The following is a 26966-nucleotide window of genomic DNA, read 5'->3' as shown; positions in this document are numbered from 1 at the left end:
TTCTCTAAACCAGTGTTTCTCAACCTCAGCAACTTTAAGACGGGTGGACTTCAACTCCCAGAATTCCCCAGCCAGCCATGCTGGCTGGGGAATTCTGGGAGTTGAAGTCCACCCGTCTGAAAGTTGCCGAGGTTGAGAAACACTGCTCTTAACAAACTACAGGTAGGAACCATCTCTACAACCACCCACTCTGTCAAATGGAAGCAAATCAGAACAGAGCAGAGTATCAGATGGGTTACTCCTTGCGCAAAATAGATATTTTATATAATTTTCTTGTGCGAGAAAACGCCTTACGTTAAAAAAACAAACAGGAAAGTTACAAAAGCTGGGAAAAGATATATAAACAGGACACATAAATATACACGATACACAACATAAATATGTATATAATTATCTCCAGCAGGATTTTTTTTGTATACTGTACAATATTTCTGGTTTGATTTTAAATTAAAAGTAGCAATATAGGGGAGGGGGAGATAATTTAAAAAGAACTGCTGCCCCTCCTCGTGATTTTTAGAATTCCTGATTTTACGATCTGAGGCGACACGTTTAAATCCTCTGAAATGCACAGAAAAGGCCGGGATTCAAATTCAATTAAGATGAATCTGTTATTCCACAGTGGATAGTATGATTCCAACTCCTCATCCTTTTGCTTTCGTTCCAAAAATACTCACCCTTTTTGAAAAAAATCTTGACTTTTCCCTAACTGAAACTTCAGGCAATAGAAAATAGTAAGGCCCCTCCTCAAAAAAACGTGTTGAAAGAAAATTAGAAAAACGGAAAAGCAGCCACAAAGTGCACCCAATTCACTATGTAAACTGCTGCAGATTCTATTTGTTGCAATTGTTAAAAATGTGTAGAAAAGCACTTAAGGCAAGGGAAAACGGAGGCCCCTTGCAATAATTCTTCACGGTCCGCTTTGGGTTCAAACCTCATCCTGTTCTCCGCACCCAGGTGAACGCTAAGGCAGGGGTGGGAGTCTCCCGGTCAGCAGAATCCAATTTGTTTTGTTTACACGATTAACCAGAGCCCTGAGATCATGCAACTGAAGCCAAGTGCAAAATAGTGATGCAGGCATGCTAAGTATTAAGGACCAGGGTGCCTCTGAGCATATCCAGCGCTCAGGAACTTTGACCAGTACCAGAACCAAACTCGTAGGCTCTTCCATAAAAATCCAAGCCTGTTTACGCATTGCTATTGCAACGAGGGGGCAGGAGATACAACCCCCCACCCAGAAATTGTCCATCGCCACTCCAATGTGGGTCGGTCTTCTCCTGAAAGATTATAATCCCCTTTTAATGGATGGGAAAGCCCTTCCCAAGCCACGTTCCGGGACCTACTTTTGGTTGAGCCGAAATCTTCTCTGGTTCCAGAGCCGGCTAGTGCAGGATGGCGTTTCGCGGATACGGAGTTTGTGCAGTGGGACCAGAAATGATGGTGGGGGGCTCTCGGGCCTGGAATCTTGGCTGCGTCTCAGGGCTGCCCTCGCCTGGGAAAGGGTGGCCCAGCCCGCCCTGGAGAAAGCCGCTTCAGCAAACCTTGCCCACTGCCCGTCAGCGGAGTCCTGAAGTGGGAGTAAGATCTCCTTCAGCGGCGAAGGGGTTCCTCTCCCCCTGCGTATTCCGGAGCTGCCCTTCTTCGTTCTGCTGAATGTGGGATGAGTTGGATAAAAGGCCGAGCGGGAATCAAAGGCCATCACTTATCGCTTCCTGTCCAAGGGCCAACCTTTTTCCAGTGGACCGGGAAAGAAGCCCACAGAACGGTCACCAGAAAAAAAAAATGAAGCTTCACAAAAATGACTTGAGTTCTAGCACTTACGTGGGAAAAGGACCCGCCTTTTATCCCCCTTCAGACAATCCTAGTGCAGTTTAATTTCCTTCCAAATCTTCATTTTCCTGCATCCCAAATCGGCTTCCCTTCTTTTGCCCAAGACCAAAACAAATTCTTGAAACCCGCTCTAGCTGTCATTTTCCAATCTATTGGCCGCTTCTGTTCCTATCAGATCTAGCAGTCAGTCTGTTGTTCTCAATGCAAATAATAACAATAAAATAGCAGCAAGAATAAATATTAAATATTTTCCTTTAAAAAAGGAGTCTTTCTTATAATACTATATAGATTTAAAAAATAATAATAATTAAAACATCGACTGCTCCAGGAGTCCTTGGGGTGTGCGCAATCTGTAAACATTCCTTTAGCTGAAAAAAGTTAAAATACGGATGCCAGATTCCAAGCCTTGAGAGACGGATCTTCTTTAAACCTAGAAAAGAGTGTGAAAGACATTAGAACAACACACCATGGCAAAACAGGACCTCCTTGTTCCTCTGTTCTAGCCGTTTTCTCAGTTTGGACCTTTAGTGAGAACTTTTCCAAGGACAAAGCTGGCCTGCCGAGTTTACACCCGTTGCTCCTTGCATTTTCAACAGAGGTGACCACGGTGGGTGCGTGAAAAAAGTCAAGATGGTGCCTGCAATCATGCAGAGACACCATCTTGACTGTTTTGACCCCCCCCCTCCCTCCTTGCAGATGCCCCTGATTTTCAGCAGGAGATGTTTTCCCAAGAACCTTCTGAGAAGAGCTCATAAGCCTCTAATCCAGTGTTTCTCAACCTTGGCAACTTTAAGATGCGTGGACTTCAACTCCATGCTGGCTGGGGAATCCTGGGAGTTGATGTCCACGCATCTTAAAGTTGCCAAGGTTGAGAAACACTGCCTTATCTCTTGTTCACCTGGAAATCAGAGGCTGCCCCAGGTCCCTCTGACCAGGAAAGAGATATGGCTGTCACCCTTCCATGTTGCAGAGAAACGTGGCACCAAAGAAGAGGGACTTGCTAATCTCTGGCCACCAACAGTGCTGGGGGCCCTAACCCCAAAAACTTACAAAACATGATCTTGGTGAAACGTGGGACATTTCTCAATGGCAGGTTCCAAAACTATGATTTTTGTCTAGCGGGGCTGGAGAAGTCACCCCTTGCTTCTCAAAAGAAACGGAAGGAGGGTTCGGCCGCCTGGCATGTTCCTGGCCACCTGTTCTGAAGGACAGCTAAAGTCTGGCCATATTGAATGGAGCAGGGAAGGGGGAAACAGATCCTAACCCTTCACCTTGCACCGCCAAACTGTCATTGCTGTGGTGTCTCATGGGAGGACATGGGGCAGAGTTAAATTTAACAATGGAGTAGTTTAAATCTATGGATTAAAACACACACACATACAGAAGAGATGGTCAATGTATCTAACTGAATCAGGCAAAGACAAGCCATACCCACCATGTGGGCTCATCTATGACTTGTCTGCTTAACATGGATCTCAGAGGCCAGGAGAAGAGACTGTCTAACCTATTAATCCGCTATTGATTGGAGGAAACCTCCTCCCAGGAGCTTCCCTTAGGAATGCCTTCCAATGCCGTGTCCATTTTGCTGGGCTAACGTTGAATTTCTCACTTAATTCCTATACTTGAACAACAACACAAGCATGGTGAAGAGAACTGTAGTCTTTCTAGATAGCTTATCTTCCTGGTCATCTGACCTAGCCCAAGAAATAACCAAAACCACATGGTGCAGATAAAGTATGGTTCTCGGCTTCACTCTTTGTTTTGATTTTTCTGGAGGTCTTCTCCCCAAGGCATCCTGAAGGGGCCACCTGGCACCACTGGTTCTACCATTGGATCAAATCCCCAATGTGCAAGAAAGGACAACCATAAGATGGCCACTGCACTTGTTGTTGTTGTTCAGTCGTTAAGTCGTGTCCGACTCTTCGTGACCCCATGAACCATATTGCGCCAGGCCTTCCTGTCCTTCACTGCCTCCCTGAGTTTGCTCAGTTTCATGCTCATTGCTTCAGTGATGCTATCTAACCATCTCACCCTCTGCCATCCCCTTCTCCTTTTGCCTTCCATCTTTCCCAGCATCAGGGTCTTTTCCAAAGACTCCTCTCTTCACATTAGGTGACCAAAGTATCTGAGCTTGAGCTTCGTTATCAGTCCTTCCAATGAACAATCAAGGTTGATTTCCTTTAAGATTGACTGGTTTGACCTCCTAGCAGTCCAGGGGACTCATAAGAGTCTTCTCCAGCACCACAGTTCAAAGGCATCAATTCTTCGGCGCTCAGCCTTCTTTATGGTCCAGCTCTCACAGCCATACATTACTAAGCTCACTTTTCTACTGTGCTCCTGAGGTCAGCTGGACACATTTTTTTTACCTCTTGCTGACCATTTGAGGGTTCCTGTAGTCTGGCCCTTTAGTGGCTATCTCCTGGAGACCACCTCCAACTAAAATTTTCCATTTTCAGTCTGCTTCCGAGAGACCTAGCAGGAACCTCTTTGAATCATGCAATGGACACCTGAGCCAAGCTGGAGAAAGGAGCACTGGACTTACCGTGGAAAATGTCCTCTCATCGGTGGGTGGAGGACATTCTGGAATAGGTTACTCTAGAACTTGTTCTGGCAGGCAAGAAAGCCATGTAAATCAGCAAACTTAACATTGTTTCTTGTGGTGGGTGGACTCTCCCCACTTGGGGATAGAATGAAGCTGGTGTGACTTTGTTCTACCATTGGATCAAATCCCCAAAAAGTTAAAATGTGCATGAAGAACTACCAGATGTCTTGGCAGAAGACATCGCTACAATTCCACCTGTACTATGCTCAGCCAAGTGCCAGCGACTCAGTAAGATTACCACTAAAACAGGCTTAGGATGTCCTCATCCAATGATGAGATGGTGCCTTCAGAATAGTCCCACTGTTCCCCTTGACAGAGACAGCTCTCCTGGAGAAAGAAATCTGGAAGCTGATCTCAGGTTAGGAATGTCTAGATCAGCATTTCTCAACCGTGGCAACTTTAAGATTGCCTTGATTTTGTTTAGTATAAGAGGGGACAGACAGACACTCAGATGGGCTTTCAGGTTCCTGTTATCCTACCCTGCAACATTAAAGGTGTATTCCCAGAATCTCTGCAGGGCCTTCTAGTCTACCTCGAAAGGCTGACATCAATCTTGAAAGACTCCCAAAGCCCCAAAGGGAGCATATGTTCTTTACCTCTGTTGCATAAATGCAGGGTTCCACCTGGCCAGGAATGATGTAGATCGGGTGGTAAGCCCCATCCTTGGCACACTCCGGAGCAACAGGCCAGCTGGACTCCGACTGTTTACTGCGGCAGGAAGACAAGAGTGCTGGTGAGGATACAGGGCTCTTCCTCCAAATATGAGCAGCAAAGGCTTATTCTGGATGGGGGGGTCAAAGAAGTCAAGATGGTGGCAACGACCATGAGATGGAAGCCTTGCCTCTTTTTACCTTCCTCGTCCCTGAACTATGGTAAAGGAAAACAAGGTTTGCCCAACTGAATAAAGAGATTGTCATTAAACTTCCCTCCTGCAACCAAGACCTGTTTCGGAAGGTTTTGTTCAGGCTTCGAACCAGAGACGGGAGGCTCCCTGAAGGCCCCAGAACCCAGCCTGTTGCTCGGTGCCCAGGCAGGTGGATGGGCCACCTTTCCTTGAAGATGCCCAGTGGAGAACTCCTACGGTCTGTTTCACCACAATGGCTTTTGGCATGAAAAGATCTGATCTACACCCACCCCTATCGCTTTCTCCTTTCCAAGCTCTCCTCTCATCCAGGCCCCTCAAAGAAAACATCAGGCCAACATTTTCCCTCTGGCCTATGGAAAAGCAAAGCCAGTTGCTGCTCCTCCCAGATGTTTTCCAGGAGCTGACCTGGCAGGACGGACCAGCTGGCAGGATTAACGTTGGCTGCCTTGGCTAGCTTGCAACCTGATGCGGGTGGCCAACTCCCCTTTCTCTGGAAGGGCCAGCTGGAAAGTGGGCTGCAGAGTCTTCCCCTGCTGGTAATCTCTGTTGTAAGACCACTCTTCAATTACGTCCCGTTATCTCATTCCCCCAGACGTAGCCCTCAACAGTAGGTGTCTCCACAAAACCAGCAACATACTTGCTTCTTTCTTCCCGTGTCCACGACAGCTCGAGAAGAAGAAGACCATCTTCAGCTTCCCTAAAACGTTCCCAAAAGAAAATTCTCCTTTGGTGTTCCACCCCTGGCAAAAACTCTTCCAGTTCTGCATTTGCCACTTGATGGAATGGTCCCGCTGGGTGCTAGAACAGAGTTTCTCAACCTTGGCCATTTTAAGATGGGTGGACTTCAACTCCCAGAATTCCCCAGCCAGCCATGCTGGCTGGGGAATTCTGGGAGTTGAAGTCCACCCATCTTAAAATGGCCAAGGTTGAGAAACACTGTGCTAGAGGCTGATGCAGGCAGGGAAAGGTGGATCGGATCTGGGCCTGCAAGAAGCAGGGCTCTTGATGTTGCCAGGAGCTTCCAACAAAGGAGGTCCATGCATATTCTCTCAATCTACCTGGGATCAGTGCTCCGCCCCTCTTCCACATCGCCTGGCACTGCCAGGCGCCACACAACCGTCTTTAGTGCTCCAGCTGACAGAGTTCTAAAACCACACACACCACAAGAACAGATTTCGGAAAAGAGTGGACTCGGTCTGAGATCTTAAAAGGTGGAACCTTCTGGAGATATTGGACTGCCGCACCCACATTACCCACAGGGGCGATGCTGGGAAGAGGATCCAGGAGCTCTGGAGGGCACCAGCTTGGAGGAGGCCCTGCAAGGATCTGCAGTTCTATCGGCAGGCGACAAAAGAGCAAGTTGAGCAATTCCCACCCGTGCCTTGTAAAAATACATTTGGAGGCATCTGAATGCCCTGCATTTTGATGCCATGACGGCTTGTGACAGGTGCCTAATCAGGCTGAGCAGGCAAACACAGCCTCCGAGTTCGAACGGTCAATCTGAAGTTTTTCAGATCGCGTTCACACGGTTCTAACACTGCATCTGGATTCTCCTCCAGAGAACGAGGCTGAAAATGGTTCTCTTGTCACGTTCTCTGTTTCCCACGCTGGGGCTGGCCAACACGGCTCGCCACCGTCCTGAAACCTGACCTCCTTGCTAGTAATTACGAAGCCGCCACTTACTTCTCCAGCTTCTTGCAGATGGACTCGTAACTCTGGTCCAACAGCTTCCTCTTACAGTTGAACTGGTCGCCATGAAATCGGGCCTCCTTGTTCGACACTTTAAAGCAGCCGGGAGAAATGAGGCAGCTGTCCCGTTCTCTGAAATTGTTGACAGCGGCCAGGTCGTTGCAGACGCGGCTCTTCAGAGCGTGGGGCCCGCGCCTCAGGTGCCGAAGCACAGCCAGGATGGCGCAGGCCGCGAGCACTAACGTCAAGAGCCCCAGAGCGAAGGAAACCGCCAGGGCCGTGGGGAAGGGCCCCTCGGCCATCCACTGGCTGCTGGCGGGCGTGGGCAGCTGGACTCTGAACTCGCAGCTGGAGCCCATGTAGCCAGCCGAACACTCGCAGACGTGGCCCGAGAAGTGGGTGTAGCAGGTGCCGCTGTTCAAGCAGGGGCCGGAGCTGCAAGCGTCCATGCGCACGCTGCAGTCCTTCCCCCCGTACCCCAGGGTGCAGGAGCAGGAGTAGCTGTTGGGGCCATCGATGCAGGTGCCTCCGTTGGCACAGGGGTTGCGTGCGCAGTCGTCTATGTTCAACTCACAGCGGGAGCCAGCAAACCCGGGGCGGCACCTGCAGATCACGCTCCGGCCAAGGTCCAGGCAGCGGCCACCTGAAAAGGAAAGGGAGGTGGTTGCTCTAGTTCACAAGCGCATTAACTGCTGTGGCTGACGCGCAACTGCCTCAGCCCTGGTCACCTGGGGGACAGATGGCACAGAGCACGCCAACCCCTGGATGGTCCACCCAGGACACAAGGCTGAAGGGATTGGAGGAGACCCTTCCAGGAGACTGACACGGAGCCCCCCGGCTCAAGGAGACCACTGCCAGTTCTGGCTTCAGAGGCCACTGTAGTTAATGCACAGGATGGGTTAGACAGGGAGAACAGAGGCCTGCAACTGGTCCATCACTTAATATGGAATAAAGCGACCACGAGAAGCAGAGAAGGCGTGGGCTCCCTGTACTTTTGCTGCAGGTACAGGACAGTCGGACACCATGGCGGAGAACGTTGGGGCTCCTGGAAGGAAGGACCGCTGGCGATGCCGTTGAGGTGGACACCCGTGAATTGGAGGCAATGGGGAAAACAGAGGGGGCTTTCTACAGATGAATACAGAGGCCCTCCCCTTGGAAGATATGTGCAAATTTGTGAAGTCCTCATCGAAATATGAACCGTTCCTCCTTTTTCCTAGAGAGACTCACCACTGTGACACCCTGAGGTCAGCCTAGGACCTGCTCATCTGCAGGACACAATGTCCCAGAAGGCACTTACTATTCAAACAGGGGTTGCTGCTGCACCGATCTATCTTTTTCTCACAGTTGGACCCGTGGTAGTTCAGAGGGCAGTGGCAAGCGTAGCCCCCCGAGGACTTCTCTGTGCAGGTCCCCCCGTTGAAGCAGGGCCCGTCCGCACAGGTCATGGCGCTGATTTCGCAGTTCTTGCCATAGAAGCCTTGTGGGCAAGTACACTTGTAGTCGTTCTCCAGGTCCTGCAGATGAGAAGGGACGAGCAACCAGTTAGGGCGTTTTGCCCAAGCTGGAGGGGTGCGAGGGGGGGACACAACAGGGGCTGCCTCCTGGATAAATCAAATCAATCTTTGTTCCACTCCGAGACCAGCACAGCCTCCTGGATAAGAGCAGAGGAAGAGCGTGGCCAAGTGAGGTGGCCGCACTCTTCGTTCTCCTGCTAACCCCTCCACTCTTACTCAGTCGTCCCCGAGGCAGCAAAAGCTGAAAAGTGGGACACCCTTAGAACAAAAACATGCATCATCAAAGCAAAGCAATCCTGGGGTCCAGCCCACTTGTCCCCTCTCAAAAATCTTTCCCCCCCGCTCCGCAACGATGTCAGAAAAACATTCATTTTCGCTCATGCTTCATACTTGGAGCAAGAACCATCGCTTCCAGATGCTTAGAGCAGAGTTTGCGTTCCAGTCCATTCTCAGAGCGAAGAGGCCAATAAAGGCACAGGAAACGTTCTCCGTGTCGATGCAGCCAGCTCAACTTGTGACAGGGCTGCCTTCAAAGGGGCCATCTCAGCCAACTGGGCTGTGGCCCTGCCAGAAAGGAGGCCACCAGCACCTGCTGTCAGCTTCCTTCCTCTTTAATCGCACTCGCTGTGGGTCACTTGCAGAAGAACCAGGTTCTGACCCGCTTTGGGGTAACCCATCCACCTTTTACGGTTGCTGAACGGCAAGGCTTTTAGATGGGCAGTTGCCATTATACGCCGAGGGGCTGTTCTGACGTCTATCTGACATCCTGCTAAAGTTTACCGATAAAAAGGTGATTCAACCAAGACGACGCCCTGCTTGCGCTTTGCCGAGTCAGCACATAGCAGCCGGTCAGGCTCCAGCCCTTTTAGATCAGCTACTGCAGATTGCCCAATTCTATTTGTAACTGCCAAGGGATTCTCAACAGAGTCCAGAAAAGAGGAATAGACTTACTGGCTTCTTTTTCTCGGCCAAATTAGTTCTCTCTCTCGTGGGTCAATAGGTATCTTTCTAGCAAAATCAGAAGATAGCTCTTGAGCCAGTAGGCAAACCTTTGCAGGTATCTTAAAGCTTGTAAACTTCTCTACGTATTCTCCGTGTTTCACCCATCCTGTGCTTCTCTAGCACAGACTTTCAGTCCTACCAAACACCAGTGGCTCTTTAGCATTTTGAAAAGGAACTAATAATCAGATTGGTTAACCTTTATGATACGTATCTTTTTTTAAAATCAAGATTAAATTCTTTTCCCTTCAAGAAAGAGGAGGAGGGGAGGGCTTAAACCTTAAAGGATAATGCTCGGGGATATTTTCCCCACAGTACTGGGGGAAACGGCTGGCTTTATTTAGAGGGAATTGTGAGAGGAGATTCCTTCTTCCAGCCCCAGGACATTTCCCAGTTTTCATGTTACAAGGCTGACTCCTGGCATTCAAAACTAGTTTCACAGCAAGTTTTGGAGTCAGTTAACTGAGCCAACCATAGGATGTCAACCAGCGGAAACCATCACAGATATGTCTCTTTTGGATTGTAGCTAGACTAGAAATTGCTTCGCTGAACAAGGAGAAAAAAGGAGAATCAAAGAAAACCAGAAAACAAGCAAACGGGGATCAGGAAGGTTCACCCCCACGAAGAAGCCTAGTTACGAAAGGGGTTGGTCTACCACCAATGATGGCTTTAGTTGAGCAACCTCTCCTGTGTTTAAGGGGCGCCTTCTGCTTCCCCAAACTCAAAGTTTGAGCAGGGAGTTGGAAAACATTCTTCCTTTCAAGAGCAACATCAAGGGGGTGGCCAGGCCACATCACACCGATGCCCACCTAGAGGGACAGAAGCCAGCGAGCATCACGCCTTCTCTCCAAATCCCGCTTGCTGGCACCACCGAAACCGAGAAGGATCCCAAAGGCTCTGTCTTGCTCATCAGGTGGGCAAAGTCCACAACTGCAAGCTGGCCACGCTGGGCGTTCTCCCTTCTCAGGGCTCTCTTCCCACTCCAACACCCCTCCAGACAGAACAGCAAGAACGAGGCAAGGAGGGGTGCCGTTCCCGATTTGCACTTCCATTCAAAATACATCTCGTCCCTTTGAACATCTCTTGCAAATTGAACTCTGGGAGGAAGCTGGTTGCAGGGGGCAGATGAAAGCTCCAGCAATGGGAGAAGCTGCTCCCCATTTTTATATCTCCCCCCTTCCCCTTCCAAGCAGAATGTTCAAGCTATGGCAGAAGTAACTATAGGGAAGAACCAGGGGTCCACTTTGCCATCTGATCACTTGGGGGAAAGGGCCTGAATCCACACCCAGCAAAATCAGCCAGTCACTCCTCAAGGCTACCTAGAAGAGATCAGACAGTTCCCTTCGCTGAGAACAGCCAGGCGAGTGGCGCATGGACATACGTGAGCATCTCCCACTTCCTGGCACATCCAGCTTTTCATGCGCATCCCTGGAGAAAGAGCCGGTCCCTTGAAGTGGCAGATGAGAAATGCCCAAAGGGGGCAGATGCCGTAGCTGAGATCTTGGAGATTTTAAAGAAGAAAACCAGCTGCCTTTTTCGGCTAAACTATCTTCTGAGGAAAACTGCCAATGTTCAAGGCAGAAGTTTCCTTGTGGAGCTTCCAATCGTGCCCTGAATGCCATAGCCCTCAGTGCCAGCCTCAAAAGGGGCCTCCTTGCCACCAATGCTCCCAACAGCTGGGTCTTCACCTGGATTCCAGCTGTACATTGCCTTTTACAACATACCAGATGTATGCCTGACTGGGCATTTTTGCAAACTGGTACCAAGTAAATTCCTTCCCCCTGCATTCACGTTCCTTCATTTGCTTCCCGAAACGCTGACAATTGTTTCAACCCACACGGCCCGGCCACTTCAACTCAGCTCAAGGGGACCACTGAAATTTCACTCCAGCCCTGTTCAGACCATTGCTACACCTGACACTTCTGTCTTCCCAACCTTAAGCCCAGCTGTGCATCAGGGGAGGGAATTCCTCCACATCTGGCCCATTGCACTGTTGTGGCCTGTTCTTCGCTTACTGCTTGCGTTGATCTTTCCTCCTGTCCTTCTGTCCAGAACCCCCTTCCTTCTGCACCTCCACTATATTTTTATGCACCTGCAGAGGAACCTTGTGGCCCTCTTGGACAGTTTGGGGGCTCCCTCATTCTGTGCTCCCCAAGTCCTGGCCTTACGTGTCTGGTAGCCTTCCCCAAGGGGTTCTTCCAGATGTGCTTGGCCCACCACATTAGGCAAAGCCACACCATGGGAGCGGAGGGGGTGGGCTTTTTCTTTCGGCATCCAGTCTTTCCCTTTCAAGAACAGATGTCTTTTCCCACCCACCAAGCTTGGCTCTTTTTTCCCCGTCCCCTCCAGCTTCTGTGCTCAAGAGCAAAGCTGCAGTTGGTGACCCCGCAGACAAGGTCCCAAAGAGAATTAGCCAGCTCTTATCCCAGGGTTTGGGAGAAAAAAAAAAGTCAATATGGCTGAGACAGTGTGACTGAAGAAGCTTCACCTGTCTGCAATGCGCATAAAGAAACAAGCGGGGCTTTGACCGTACCATCAGAGCCATCATCTTGACCCTAACTGTGAGGACACCCTGATCTAGCTGTGGTACGCAGAGCAGGTAGGACCAGGGTCACCCAAATATTGCTCTGGTGGGCAGCAGAGGGCCAAGTTGAGACCCCCAGCTCTGTAGACGGCAAGCTGGCAAAACTTTAGATGCTGTCACTTCCTCGCTCTGGTTTGCTGCAGCAAACTGGACCCGATTGATAGAGACAATAGTTGAAACCCAACCACGAGGCTCCCCTGTAGTCTGGTGCCGGCACCCCGACAGGCTGAGGACCCCCTTCATGGCTGTGTGCAGCCAGGACCACCCCAGAAGCTGTGTGCTCACTGGAAGACCAGCTGCACCGTCTGTTCCCGGGGCGCCAGAAACACCCCAACAGGGTGGGCTTCCTGTGCTCCTCGCCGGTCCTCCCACAGGCTACAGAGCTCCTGCTACATTAAGGCCAGGATCAGAGAAGAGCTGGAGAGGCAGCAACAAAGGGGGTGCCCGAAGTCAAGATGTGCCAGGGAACGTGCAGGATACTTGAACATACTTGGTGGAAGTGCAGCCCCGAAGAGCAGACCCCCAATCGCCCCAGCCCCAAACCAGGCTCACCACCCACCCCGGGGCTCTAAGCAAGCAATGGCATCTGAGCCCGTTTGCTCAACAGTACAGCTGCGGTCTCTAAGCCAGCTTCCCCAAACCCTCTCTTCAGATTTCAAGATTCCCTTGGCTAATGTGCTGAGGAGTGGAGGAACCCAGCCACGCACCTGGACAGGACCATCCGCCAGGTTTGGAGGTCTCTACACAGGGATGATTACTACTTGCTGGAAGGAGGAGGGAACGCCTGGGCAGAGGAGTCGCAGCATCACGGCACCAAAGTGTGCAGCCGCTCAGCATTAAGAGCGCAGGGCTAGGAAGATGCATTCCCCACCAGAGGTGTTGGCCCCAACTCTTGTCCCAGCCAGAGGGGCCCTTGGAGGGCAAACACCCTCTCCGGCCCAAGAAGATCCGGCAGGGGGCAGCCTTTGCTAACGTTGCAGCAGGCAAGCAGAGGAGGAAATGCCCGGCCATACACCTCTGGAAGAAGCTTGAACATTTGGCTCCAAACTTCTGCCAAAGGGCACTTGGTCAGTTCTTCAGGGGGCAAATTGGGGGACTTGAGTTCTTGCCAGGGAAAACCAAAACATCTACACGCTTTGCCCACACAGCCATGGATGCCTCAGGCCGCGTCTCTGTTCGGAGCGAGCTGAGAGGTCAATTCCAAAAAGCAGCCCATCGCCTGTTCGGCATTGAACTCCCTCCAGCCCAAGAGCCGTGGGCTCGCGCGTTCTCCAGCCCAGCACCGGAGTGTGAAATGAAGATGCAGGAAGGGGTGAGGGCACTTTTGATGGCCACTGCCTTTCTACCGTGTGGACTAAGCCGGTTGCCTTTCAGCTGCAAAGCACCTGCCATCTGCTAAAAAGCAGAAGGGGAAGGGAGAAGCAAGCGCCATCCTTCAGACCCCAACCCATGGATGGCATCAGGATGAAATGTCCTGAGTGAACCCGAAACCCGACTGCTCTTTGGAACGCCAACAGCCCCCTCGGGAAAGGAGCCTGCCGTCAGCCCCATCTTTTATCATCGGCTCAGGAGGGGTGTTTCCCTGCAAATGGTCTGCTGAGTTTACACATTCATTTTCTGCAGGAGTTGCACAGACCAGAATTTTCTGCAAGGTATAAGCCTCCAGGGTGGAAACTGTTAGAAGCTGACTTTGGGGGGAGGGATGGGGTGGGCAGGTGCTCCTAAGCCATCTTCAGCCCTCCTGAACGCAAGACCTGCTTTTCACAGGCATCTCGCCAGGTCACTGGACTATTCAACCTATACATTAGTCACACTACCGTCATGGGTAAGTCAGGGGCCCACTTAAAAGATGCTCTCTTCCCACCCTAACTTAGATTTTCCTTTCTCACATGGGGCACTTTGTTTCCAACTGAACCCCGCACCCCTCTACACCTGCTCTCTGCCGAATGATGGGCTCCCTCGTCCTTCAAGCTGGTCTCTTTAACTAAGATGCAAACCCTTCCCTGAGAGTGACAAAAAAGCTCTTGATAAGTGAGGTGAGTGGGATGAACCGAACAGAGTGGAACTGGAGAAGCCAAGGCGACCCGCTTCACTTAGGACTGAACTCAAACCCACTGGTATAGAATGGGGGAAAAACTGAGCGTGTGAAAAAGATCTGGAGCTGATTAGAAGCAAGTACGAGCCAGCCGTGTGACACAGCAGCCGAGAAGGCAAATGCAGTCATCAGCTGCATCAAGACAAACACCATTTCCAAGTCAGGGAAGTCATCATTCCACTCTATCATGTGCTGCTCTGACGCCACCTCGTCAATGCCCACTTTTTAAGATTCTGGAAAACTGGTGCAGGTGAAGAGAAAGGCCGCGAGGGTGAGGAGGGGCTGGAATTAAGCCTTGGGGGGAGGACAGACTGCCGGGCGTGCGAACATTCAGCCTTGGGACAACCAAGGGAGCTTGGCCAGCCGTCCTTGACTAGCTGCGGGCCGTCAGCCAACGGGGGTCCCGGTCTCCATCATTCCAGAACGCAGGGCACAGCGAAGAGGCTTACGTGGCAGGACGGAAGGTGCCAGCCCAATGTTTAAAGATCCTCCCAGCAAGAGCAGCCCGACCGTACAACCCACAACCTGGAAACCTACAACCTGGCCATGCTCCAGCAATGCTGGTTGTGATCCCTGCACTAAGCATATCTACCTTGTGGGCCCCAGGGGCCTCTCCAGCAAAAAGGGCCCCCAGACATGACCTGCCTGCCTTGGGGTAGGGGCACTGAGTGCAGGTTGCTAGGAATTGCCACTTTCTGCTGGAGAATACACTTCTGGCCTCACAGCCATGAAAACGTGCTTGAATGCGTGCGGGCAACACTCGGTGATCCTCAGAAGACCAAGGAGTGGCTGTAACCAGAACGGGAAGCCCCCTCCCCACCCACCCTCCCTCAAGCCAAGCTTGACTTTTGGCCACAAATGGTACTACGTGGCCTTCTTCCAGGATATCTTCTCCTCTTCCCCATGTAGTCTACAGCCCTGGTGCATTTCTGGGTGGTCTCCCATCCAAGCATTAACCGTCCTGACCTCGCTCTGCTTTTAAGATCAGGCAGGGGAACCCTCCAGAGAGGCAAAACCACGGAGTAGAAAAGGAAGAGGCACCGAGTTTGGATCATTCCGGCAGGGCACAAAACGCTGCTTTTCTCGGGGCTGAGTTACCCTAGCCAGTTGAAGCTGGCGCATCGCGAAAAGCAACACAGCAGCGAACGACTTCCTTTTCAGACCTCGGAGCTCTCCTCGTGTCAGGGTGTGGGGCTAGTGTCCCAAGTCCTGTGGGAAGGCCACGGCAGTTACGTCAGGGACGTGAGCAAAGGTGCTCTGGAAAGGAGCGGAGACCTACCTGAACTTTTGCATCAGGCAGAAGTTGCACCAATAAAAAAACCACGTGGCTTCTCCAGGAAGCGCCACCCCGCCAGCCTTCCCTGCCTCTCTGGCTGCGGGTCAAGCAGCCTTCGCCACATAAAACATGTGCCCCTTGCCCCCCACCCCTCCCAGACCGCTGCAGTCAGGGGCATTCATGGGACAGAGGCAAACACTGCCTAATGCAGCTCAACCTGCACTGGGGGGACTTGGGCAGGGTGGAAAAAGCTCCACGCTTCTGACCCCCAACTCGCAGCTCCTCTTTCAAGGGAGCAAAGTGGAGGAAAACACCCCCAACCCCCTGCCGGGCTCCACGTCTTGCTTGGGTAAAGCGCTCCATCTGCACCCTGAGAACGGATTCCCAGGGGCTGCCCCCTCCAATCCTTGGGGCAGGTTTGGGGGCTCCGACAATGGTAGGATTTCAAACGCCACCTCCTTTTTTATGCACCCCCTTGCGGGTGCCGGTTCCTCTGAACAGGAGTGATGCAGGCAGACTCAGGCCACCTCCTGCGACCTCTAGGCCAGCAGTTTTCCACCTCAATGACTTGAAGATGGGTGGACTTCAACTCCCAGAATTCCCCAGCCAGCATGGAATTCTGGGAGTTGAAGTCCACCCATCTTCAAGTTGCTGAGGTGGAAAAATGCTGCTCTAAGCCGCAGCACCCCATTGCTAGCCAACTTCCAAGGCTCACAAGACAACTGGATTGCTGCCTGCGCATCTGTGCGCCTCCCGATCCTTCACAGGTCCCTCTCAAGGGCCCGGCTAGCAGGGGGCGATTGGGGCCCCCGACTCAGGCCTCCGTCCTTCTGCTCAGAGGGCTGAGGAGTGGCAGGGCAGCAGTGCGGGGGGTGGGGAAGAGGGCCAGAGGAGCGGGAGGGGTTAGGGGCAATACTGACACTGCAGCTGCCTCCGTTCCTGCAAGGGCCACTGTCGCACTCGTTGATCTCCACCTCGCAGCTCGTCCCCACAAAGCCGGGCGGGCAGGTGCAGGTGTAGCCCCCTTGGCCCGTGTTGGTGCAGGCAGCCCCGTTCTGGCACGGATGGTGGTTGGTGCAGTAGTTGAGGTCCTGGTTGCAGAAGAGCCCGCCCCAGCCCTCCTGGCAGTTGCACTGCCAGGGCTGGAGGCAGGTGCCGTGGAGGCAGCCGGGGTAGCGGACGCACTCGTCGCAGGAGGGGCCCTGCCAGCCGATCCGGCATCTGCACTCGCCGGGCTTCTCGCAATAGCCGTGGCTGCGGCTGCACCGGGCCAGGCAGATGGCTGCAAGGGAGGAAGCGGGGGGGGGGATGGGGGAGAGACAGTGAGGCCAACGGTGCTTCTGCTGCTCAGAGACTTCGCGCATCTTGCGCCCCTGCCGTCGAGCCCCAACCACGAAGGGCGAGTGACCATCGGATGGCCTGGCGTGGCCGGGCAGGGGCACGCGTCCCCTTCTCATCTCTGCTGTTCTCTGCTGTTCCTTGGGAACAAAAGTGGAGGGTCTGGGGAAAGGGGGGGGGCCCTACCCCCACCTGGCCTCCCCCTCGGCAGAGAGGCCTCCCTGGAACAAAGGAGCCAGGGAGGCGCACGGCTTGCGTGACCCCCCTTAATGCTCCCCGCCTCCCCGTGCAGCAGGCTGCTCCTCCTGGGGAAGTTAACCAGCCCCTCCATATGCCAAGGCTCCGAGGGGGGGCTTTGTGAGTCAATTAAGCCTCTCCATGGGGGGGGCGGAGAAGGAGGCATTCTTGCAGCCCAAAGCTATTCCCATGGAGATGAGCCGGCCGGCCGGCCAAAGCTGGGGATGCACTCCTCCGCCTCCAGTCGTCAGCAGCACTCGCCAATTCTGGCTTTACCTCCCCCAGGGACCCCTTGGGCGCCCCTCTGCTCCCCCCACCCCACTCTCAGCCTCTGGATATTTCACGGATTTATACGAGCGCTTTGGGAGAGCCAGCTGCAAAGAGCGTGGAGTCCCCGTTGCCATCGAACGCGAGGCCAAGGCTTTCCGGAGCAGACGGGGCGACCTCCGGGCCCTGCCGCATCGGGGCAGCCGGTTCGCAAGCAGATGGCTACTCTGGGGGCAGCGGAGCAGAAGTGGCCACTTTCCGCCCATGAGACGAAAGGGAGGGAGGGACGGCTTCGGCCGTCCTTGCTTGCTTTCAAGCTCCTCCGAGAACGGCCGGCCAAAGATATCCAGTCCCCCAAAGAGACCAGCCTGGTTTGACCTCCTTGGTATCCTGACCGGTCAGTCGTCCCCAGACCTCAGGGTCCGCCACCTTTGGCAGCAGCTCCAGTGAGGTGGGGGACAGGGGTCAGAAAGTCCCACTGGAAGAGCAGACCCTGGAACGGCAGATCCAGGCCGTTGCTTATTACACTTCCTGCCAAATACGGGCTGAAGGGAACCGTCCTGCGCTGTGAAGCCCGCTCTTAGGGCCGTCTGTCCACCCCTTCTCTGCTTCGGAGGGAGAACTCGGACTTCGAAGAGTGGGCAAAGAAGTGTGCGCGGTCCCTTCTCTCCCAGGATTTATGTCATTGGAGGAAAACAGCTGAATTGCCACCAAAAATGCCGCCACTTTCCCCCTGCAGTCCCTTGCCAAGGTCCACCGACTATCGATGAGAATACCGCCCTTGCAACGTGCTTCATCTTTGCGCCTTTGATCGCTGCGGTCAGTGGAGCGTGCGGCAGTTCTTAAAAAGCAGTGGCATTTTTCTTCCCATTCAGGTAGGTCAAAAGAGTCAAGATGGCAGCCACAACTGAGCAATCTAAGCACGAGAATGCACGTAAAGAAAGGGGGGGCTTCAATCCCATGGTTGTGGCCACTCTTGATTCTTTCGACTCCCTCCCTGAAGCCCCCTGGCTGAGCTTCAGTTTCATCCCTTTAGTTAGCAGCCCGCCCTTGAACATGGGGAGAGAGCCCAAGCAGTGCACATTTTCAGGTTCACGCCTCGTGACGTCGTTCTGCAGATGACATCACGATGCCTGTGATGTCATCCTGCCTTGTACCGGGTGTTTGTGCTGCAAACAGAAGAGCTCATCCGTCAGCTCTTCCTAAGTCCGTCCTTCCAAGAAATTTCAGCTTGGGGCCCAAGAGATGAGCAGCACTTCTGCTGGATCTCAGGGGGGCACAAAGCCACCCAGCTCACCCTTCGCTACCCACCGTTTACGCTTCTGCCAATGCACCCCCCTCCAATCTGCATCATGCCATTTGTAAAGCCTCCTAAACGAGGGAGGGCCTCAACCCTCGAGATCCCCACTTCTTCTGCCAGCCTCCTTCCCAGGGGCCCTGCAGGGAGGGGCTGTCCTCGGCCGTGCGGGCCAGAAATTCAAGAATGGTGGTTTTCTATCAAAACTTCTTTTCTCATTGCCACTCAGGAAGCGGGCAGTTCCCAGCAACCTACATCTGGGGGAGTCATTCACAGACTTGTATATCTCCCCCAGAGATATATAGCGATCTCCATGCCATGGGGGGGGGGGGCAATAAGATGGAAGCCCTTCTCCGCTGCCTTCGTCCGAGATGCTTTTCTGACTTCCCACTTCAATCCAGCCACAGGTTTGGGATAGCCGTCCACGTCACCCACCCGACCCTGAACACCACTTTGCATGGCTTTTTATGCCCCCGAACTTCTTTGGTGGCAGGAGTCCTTCCATGCAACGTGCCTGCGTTTTCAGCGGATTTAGAAAACCAAGCAGAAGAGCCGTCAGCTTCTGCTTCTCGGGCAGAACGTCGCCCTTTCAAAACGGTGCTAAAGGGAGCCCAGCGTTCTGCCTAGCCCCCCGCAGGGGCGTCACCCGCGGCCTTCCACTCTCAGGTAAGCAAGCGGCTGCACGGAGCCGGTCTGCCCCTGGCAAAGAAGCGCCCCCCGTCTGCAGCCCTCACGGGGGGAGCACGGCTACGCCCAAGGCCCTCCGGAGGCAGGCAGTGAAGCAGAAGCACCCGGCGCTTCCCTTCCCTGCCACGCTCCCTCCGAGCTACTTACGCTCCGAGCAATAGTCGCCCTGCCAGCCCGCAAGGCAGATCCGGCTGCCCAGCTCATCGCAGGTGTAGTGGCCGAAGGCATCATCTCGTGGCCGGCAGTAAGCGGAGCAGCTCTCCCCGTGGTAGTGCTCGTCACAGGCGACGTGGTAAGAGTAGCGCAGCTCGCTCTGGTCCCCAAGCTGCACGTCTTGCGACCAGTCCTCGCCCACCGCCAAGCGACGGCGGGTTGCCAAACGGCTGACCAGCCTCTGGGCGTCCTCTGGGAGAGGGGAGAGCAAGGAAGAACGAGGAGGGTCAGCAGGCCCTCCGGGAGGAGAGGGGCCCGGGGAGACCCCAGGCTTAGAAGCTGCGCACAAGTCCAGGTGTGCCCTAAAAGACGCCACAGGGCTATCCAAATGGGGAGGCAATTCCCTTCTCTCGAGGAACTAGTTGAGAAAATATGGCTCGATTGGCAAGCATGCCAACATTAGGAGCAGGGGGTCAAGATGGCAGCCCCAATGATGGGACTGAAGCTGCTCCTGTTCTTATCTGTCTTGACTGCACCAGCGTGGCCGCCATCAACGTTATAAAATCATAGCCCGCAGACACCCCTGATCAGGAGGCATGTGATAATACAGAATCTGACCATCTGCTTTTCTCACATTTATTGGAAAAACACGTTAAGCTATAAGCCATTCACAGGCCATAACGGCTGGGTGCCCAACCCAACCCAACCCAACCCAACCCAACCTGCTGAATTATGGCACAGAATAATGTGGAATCAAAACACCAAAAAATGTATTTTCCCCACAATAATATAAAGACCCAACCAACATCAAGTTTTGCAGGCAATGTATTTGTCTTAAAAAAAAAAAAAGGTGGGGGGGGAACATTCATCTCAAAGCTTGCTAGGAATAGAGAAGCTGTTTTATACATACATTCCGGTTTTCCTCCCCCCAATTTTTGGCAACCAACAAAAGGGCCCGGCACAGCTTACCTGTGGATGGCTCTCCTGATTCAGCCCTCCAAGATTCGATAATAAGGGAAAAGGTGCCCTGGAAAGAAGGAAAGAAAAGAGAAAAACTTCACGTAATCCTAAAAGCGGAAAGAGACAAATAATAATTCAGAAGTATCGACAGTGGTCCTGCAATAACCGCACTGGCTCCTGTCGGAGGCTGACTTTTTCTGAAATGTGCACACACGCGCGTTTCCTGCAATGAATATGTATTATTTTTAATGACCGCAAGTGACCTGGAAGACTTGGAAGGAGAAGGTTTCGCCCTTTCAGGGCCCTCCCAATACTGAACATCTTCTCTGAAGAGCCAGCGCAGAACCACCCCCTTCGAAGACCAGAACAAGGAGTTCCTTTGACTCTTTTCTGAGGAGAAGATGACCCAAAGTTATGATGGGGAGGCAGGAGACCCACTGGCCTCCTTCCTCTCTCGGAGCGCGCATTTTTAGTATATTTTCCATTAACCAAGACAAGTGAGTTTCAAAGTCTTGGCAGAGCCAATTCTGGGTTGAAGAAGTTGGGACGACTTGGTTGCAATAACCAGCAAAGTCCTCAATTTAATCCGGGCACGTTATTATGGGCCAGCTCTGCTGAGGTGGGCAACCCTAGATTTATGGGACAAAACGTTGCGTCCGCACACTGTGGAGTGCAGAACTTCAGCAACCAAGTAGATGTAGGCAGAGCTGGCCCCCAACACTAAGCCATAATTGACTGAAACATGGGTTTCTCAAACCAAATTTCTGGGTTTACGCATCACACTGAACCATCAACTAAGTGGAGGTGGCTACTTTTCAGCTTGCCCAGCTGGGGGCAGCACCTCCCCAACCTTGGCTGATACGGGAGAGGTAAGCGGAGCTGGACCAAATTACTAACTGGATGGGAGACCACTAAAAAAAAATCTCAGGCTACACTGTGAAGTTTAAATGCATCCCCCCCCCCCACTGGTCATGGCAAACCACTTATGTAGGGTTGCAAAGAGTACTCTACGTACACGTACACAAAGTTGCCAGGAGCCAACTTGGAGGAGAGCGTACTGATGCCTAGTTTTGCCCAAATCCAGCTGTAGACAACTGACCTGGTGAAATGTGCTGATTGTGAAGACGAAGCCATAAACAAAGGAACCAGTGCAGGCATCACCACACACACGCACTCAAGAGCAGAGCCAGGCCCGGGCCTCTCCAGGCCTGAGTATTCCCTCCCAATTTCCCCTTCCCTCACCCTTTTCCAGTGACCTCACAGAAAGAAGTGATGAAGAGAAAACAGGTGAGTTGCTGCTTTGGGGCAGAATGGGGCAGTGGAAATCTTTGCTGAGGCACTGCAGATTGTCAGAAGTCTGTAGCAAATCCCAACTGACCATTTGCACGTGCACGTGCACACGCACGAGTAATACTACTACGCTTTCTTTCTTTTCAGCTTCTTTCTTTCTTTTCAGCTTCGGTCGCTACAGTTCAAAACCAGGCAGACACACCCAACCAAAGGACAATAACTCGAGCGTGGGAAGCTATGGGAACCACGTGCAAGCGAGGGAACAAGAGGATGAAATTAGGCCCAGAGGGACCTCGGGGGAGCACGGTACGAAGTGCACCAAGCACTTTGCTGCTGCAGACATAAAAGAAGGCGCGCCCAGAACAGTATCTCACCGGCCACTTGAAGTGGAAGGGGACGCGGATGAGCCCACTGGTGGCCACCACATTACGATCAGCAGGGACGATGTTGCTCAGGGCTGCCCCGAAGGTGCAGGGGGGCTCCGGGGACACCACAGCTTGGGCGTGCTTGAGGCAGACACGGAAGAAGAGGTGGCAGGGTTGAGCCCCGCGGCAGAATTTCTGGGGGTTGCTTGTTGTGAAGGAATGGACCTGGAGCTCAAAGACCCCCGCTGGCTCGGCCTGTTGGGGAGAAAAGGGAACCAACCGGGCATTTGAGACAGGGAACCCCTTGGAGCCCTTCCTCAATCTTTCATCTTTCTCTCCGTCCCCAGGGCACCCCAACAGAGGACGAACGCTCAATGGGGGGAGTCACCCACCTTTTGGCAGACACCATCTTTCAGCATAACACTAAACAGATTCCCAGGTTGCACTGTGTTATAAACCCCAAACCTACAATCCAGGTTAGTTCAAGTGTGGGCGATCCATGTACAGGATGCAGTCCCTCCCACCCCACAATCAGGCCGCTGAAATTCAGCAGCAAAATGAGCTATTTTAAATCAAAAATTTCAGTGAGAAGCGAAGAATGTGGAGCTCACGTTCTAGCAACAACCATAATTAATCCAACCCTACAATCAATCAGCCTTTCTGTCCTCCCTGGTCCACTTGATGCTCCTCTGATTTTTAATAGTGCTCTCCAGAAGTCTTTCTCTTTGATTGACAAATAGCAGAGTTTGCAGGAGGAAAGGAAGGACACTCGCCTTCTGCACGGGCTGAAAAAAACTGCGGGCCACAGCTAGGACCTTGTGGTCCATGGGGAGGGCCATCACCCCTGGAACAGGCCCCCCTGTGCTGCCATGCCATGCCACGCTCTCTTTAACCTTAGCTCCTTAAAGCTGCCCCAGAGGCGCCACCCACGGAAGGAAGTCTGAGCTTACAATTGCCAATTTTTCCTCCAGGCTTCTCAGAAAAACTGGAAGTTTAGCATATTAGAGGGGAGAAGAGGGGGAAACACTAGTCCACAGGACCTGCAAGGCAAGGTAAAAAAACAGCTGCCGATGCCAGGGCGCTAGCGGAGACATGAAACTCTAGATTCTCAACGAAGGAGGGAAGGACTTGGTGGGCAATACTCGAGAGAACTGCAAAAGGGGGTTGCCAGCCCTTCAAGACAGTCTAGGTCAAGACACGGACCCTGCGGGGATTCCAGGCACGGAACTTTATCACTGCAGGATGTATTAACTCGCTTTCTCAGCATCCCTCTGTCTCAGGACTTTGTAATCGTTCCTCCGAGACCCCTCCCTAACCCACCCACCCACCCTTCCTTCCCCTCTTTCCCCTTCCCTTCCCCTCTCCCCTTCCCTCCTCTTTCGCACCTTCCCCAAGATCGGCCCTAAACTCCTTTCCGGGGGCAGATGCTGGAGATCTCTAACTGGCAGAAAGCAAACCGCGCAGAGCCAAAGCCCCCCCTCCCCGCTTCTTCAGCACCCGTCGCTGCAGCAAACACCCCGGAGGGCAGCCGGGGGCGGAGGGCGCTCCTGCTCTGGGGAACAGCCCGGCCGTCTCCTCGCACGGCTGGCCCGGACTCTTGCGCTCGGCACCCAGAGGGGCCCCGCTGCACCCCTCTCCGGCGCAGGAGCGCGGCGTCGAGACGCGCCGGGAAGCGCCGCCGGCCGCGGGCCCTGGGGCAGGCGCCCGGCTGCTGCCCGGGAGGGTCGGGGCCGGGGGCTCCCGGAGCTCGGCAGCAGCGAACAAGCCCGCCTCCTCCCGAGCAGCACGCCACCCTGCTGGCTGGGAGTGATGGGAGCGGCAGTCTCTCCAACCCGTCTGCGGGTACCCGGCTGGCGGAGAGGGCTGGCGCCGTTCCTGGAGCAGCTCCACGCGCCCCGGGCGGACTCCGCGCAGCCCGGCGAGGGGCTCCGGCCGCGCGGCGCACTCACCGGCGGGGCGCCGAGGAGGAGGAGGAGGAGGAGGGCGGCGGCGGCGAGGCGGAGGGCCATCGGGCTGCCTGCGGTCCGCGCGAAGAGGGCGAGAGCAGTCCGAGGCGCGCAGGGGCGAAGGACGCGATCCTGTCCGGCGGCCGGAGGCGGAGGCGCCGGGAAGCCAAGCCCAGCCGAAGCGCCGCGCGGGAGGAGGGTCGCGCCGCGCCGCCGAGCGAGGCCAGAGTCGAGGAGGGCGAGGGCGGCCGGCCTTTTATCTGCCGGACGCCGCGGCCACGCCCCGCGGCGCTCCCCCCGCGCCCCTTCCCCGGGCGCGCCCAAGCCCCGCCCCTCCGGCCGCTGCCCGGCTTTGCGGCGCCCGCGCTCCCCTTGGCCCGGGGGTCGCCAAGGCCGGGGGGGCCCGCCTGCTTCTCCAACCCCCAAGTCACGGCAGCCACGCCGTACCCCGGGGCCTCGCTTGCTTCCTGGCTCGCTCTCTCGCGGTAGGCAGCCACTCAACCGATGAGGCTTTCCAAGGGCCGGGGTGCAGAAGCAGGGGAAGCTGCACCTGCCGAATTCCTACACCAGGCAGCTGTTTGCATTGCCTGGGAAGAGCTGCTGTCCCCGAAACGTCCCGCTTCCCCCTCCCCCTCCCCCTCCCCCTCCCCCCTCCTCCGGGCTCGCCCTTGGCCTCGCTGCGGGTGGGGCAACTGCAGAGGAGTGAAGGGAGCCCCAGCCTGAGGCAGGCTCCTTGGGGGCGGCTCCTTGGGGGCAGGGAGCTCCGCTTAGAACCTGACCCGAGATGCCTGCAACGGGCGATACTGCGCCGTGTCCTCTGCCCCCAGGAGGGACGCCTGCAGGCCGCCCTCGTTCTCCTCTGCAGCGCTGGGGTCCGCGCCACGCGACGCGCCGGCCCCCGACCCTCGCCTTGGCTTCCGCTTGGCCCGCTGCGAGGCCCAGAGAGCGGGGCTCGTGAGCCACCACTGACGGCTTGCTGCGCGGTGCAGCGGCGACTGCGCTCGCTTTCCTTCCTAAGCCAGGGTTAAGCAGGGGGTGAAGCCCCCGCCTCGGGCACTGTGTGCAAGTCGCCCCTGTGGCGCGGGGGTTCCGAAAGCCGGGCGAGTTCGCGATACGGGCTGGGGAAGGGGAAGGGGGTCCCTTCCGGGCAAAGCCCGTTGCCTTTATTTCAGCCAAGAGCGACCTCACAAAGCCTCCCCCCAAGGGCTGAATAAGTGAAGGAGCTGCTCCGGGGGGGCTGGGGGGCACGACGGCCCGGTTTTAGTCCCTGAAAGGGCGGGGGGAGGGGAGGCAGCGGGCCGGCCTCAGCTGTATGCTAATCGCAACACCTGCCCCCCCTCCGGAGACTTCGCCCCCCCTCTGCAAGCCACGGACTACTGTGTGTGGAAGGGGGGAGGGGCCCGATGCAGCCGACCCTGTTCAAAGCGATGCCAAACTAACTTGGTTGACTAGGTACATAATTGCAAATACGATTTATTATGCACGGATCGGCTAGTCTTTCAGGTGCCCCGAACTTCTTGTCCTGGCCGCAGAGGGCTCTGCTGTGCCCACTTGCTTGTATCGCTCCCCATGGAGGGTTGATATTAAAATTAATTAACAGACAGAGAGGAAACTCAGCATAGCTGATGGGGGTCCCTCGTATTAATTAATGGCAAACTATGAATACGAATTAATAGCACAATACAGTAATTGGAATCCTACTGAAATAGGGTTAAAAAGTTTGCTGTGAGACCCGGATAGAATTGCAGGAGAAGCTCAAAGTCAATTCCGTATCATTACCATTAGTGATTACTATTATTATTTAATTACTATTAAATGGTCGTCATCTGCTTTTCCTGTGAAAAAATAAACCATTCAATGTATGCATTTATTTTATTTATACTCTTCCTTCCTACCTGGGCAAAATTTAGAAGCAAAGAGAGCACAGGAAAGACTGTACACACACATACACAGAAATGAAAATGAACAATTAAGGAAGGGTTAAAATGGAATAGAAATTCACCATCCAACTCACTTTCTGGCTGTTGGAGAGTTTAGCTCAGTTTCTCTTGCCTTGCTCTTTCGTTTCTTTCCATGGATATCCAAAATCAAAAGCCACTTTGCTGCCTTCGAGTCCATCTCGAGTCCTGGCGATTGCCTGGACACGTCCCTGCAGTCTTCTTGGCGGCGTTTCTGGAAGGGGGCTGCCTTGGCCTTCCTTCTGCCGAAGGCAGGACCCCCTCCTGGCCTGCTGCCTTTAACCACTACCCCAAACTGGCTGCCATGCGGAGTCTAAGTGGGCAAATTACCGCCTAGCCCCAGTCCGGGAAACCCGAGCTGACCAAAGATCAGGAGTCTGGGAGCCCCTTTTCCAACCAGCCCGTTTTATTAACTTCACTTTCGCCTTTTTTTTGCCTGCAAAAGCTTCTGCCTTTAATAAAATGGGCTGGTTGGAAAAGGAGCTCCCTCCTGAGTTTTGACTCCCGGAGACCCACATGCCTCCTCCTACATCGCCCCAAAGCTGCCAGGGGCCCAGCAGACCGCAGAAAGGCCACCCTTCCCACCTGACCTGGGGCCCTTCTGCCCTGGCAAGTAGCCAAAGGGGGATGCAGCTGGGGCACGCTGCAGTGGGGCACCCCAGGGAGGGACTCCTCTCGCCTGGTTTCTGTCTGGTCCTGCCACATGGCCCTAGTTTGAGCTGTTGCTCGGTCAAACCGTTGATGGCTTTATTATTCTAATGAAACGGGGGGACCAACCCTCTTGTGCCTCAGCTGCCAGATCCTGCCACCTGAACCCACCGCACCCTTCGGCCCAGAAGCTGCCAGCTGTGGCTCCTGTAAATTGGGAAGCGCTGAGCCAGGCCGTAGCGCCGCTGTCACCTGCACTGGTCCCTGAGCCCAATTTGGTTGGATGGGCACCCTGCCGCTGCTGCTGTTGCCCTCCAGATGTGTCGGCTGTAACTCCATTATGCCCCGGAGGCTGTAATGGGACTTGCA

The 26966-nt window shown here is 54.1% G+C and overlaps 1 protein-coding gene across 2 annotated transcripts; it reads right to left on the bottom strand.

Moving 5' to 3' along the window:
• Positions 1-237: 237 nt before the first annotated feature.
• On the bottom strand, positions 238-24240 carry DLL3 (delta like canonical Notch ligand 3). Of its 2 annotated transcripts, XM_088139727.1 has the most exons (9): positions 23995-24239; positions 22055-22300; positions 20400-20457; positions 19425-19682; positions 16372-16733; positions 8281-8497; positions 6978-7626; positions 5026-5137; positions 238-2257 (listed from the first exon to the last, which is right to left on the bottom strand). In XM_088139727.1, exons 1-9 carry the CDS (start codon positions 24052-24054, stop codon positions 2252-2254), a joined length of 1968 nt encoding a protein of 655 aa, XP_087995853.1. In that variant the 5' UTR covers positions 24055-24239; the 3' UTR covers positions 238-2251. The 2 variants fall into 2 exon arrangements, with proteins under 2 accessions (XP_087995853.1, XP_087995851.1); XM_088139725.1 differs by lacking the exons at positions 238-2257; positions 5026-5137 and adding an exon at positions 5144-5991 and having other exon boundaries at positions 23995-24240.
• Between the last annotated feature and the right edge of the window lie 2726 nt (positions 24241-26966).

Source organism: Python bivittatus, unplaced genomic scaffold (genome assembly GCF_059951505.1).
Source record: "Python bivittatus isolate LINGU-HERP-01145 unplaced genomic scaffold, Pbiv_v1 ctg000310_np1212, whole genome shotgun sequence".
Lineage (NCBI taxonomy): Eukaryota > Metazoa > Chordata > Lepidosauria > Squamata > Pythonidae > Python > Python bivittatus.
This window is presented reverse-complemented; position numbering and strand designations above follow the sequence as displayed.

Bases quoted from the DNA above. Each gene is read 5' to 3' on its own strand.
- DLL3 (XM_088139725.1), bottom strand. From the start codon at position 24,054: ATGGCCCTCCGCCTCGCCGCCGCCGCCCTCCTCCTCCTCCTCCTCCTC. The intron at 22,301-23,994 runs GTGAGTGCGCCG...TCTCCCCAACAG, and splicing joins TCCTCCTCGGCGCCCCGCCG to GCCGAGCCAGCGGGGGTCTT. The intron at 16,734-19,424 runs GTAAGTAGCTCG...CCTCCCTTGCAG, and splicing joins GGGCGACTATTGCTCGGAGC to CCATCTGCCTGGCCCGGTGC.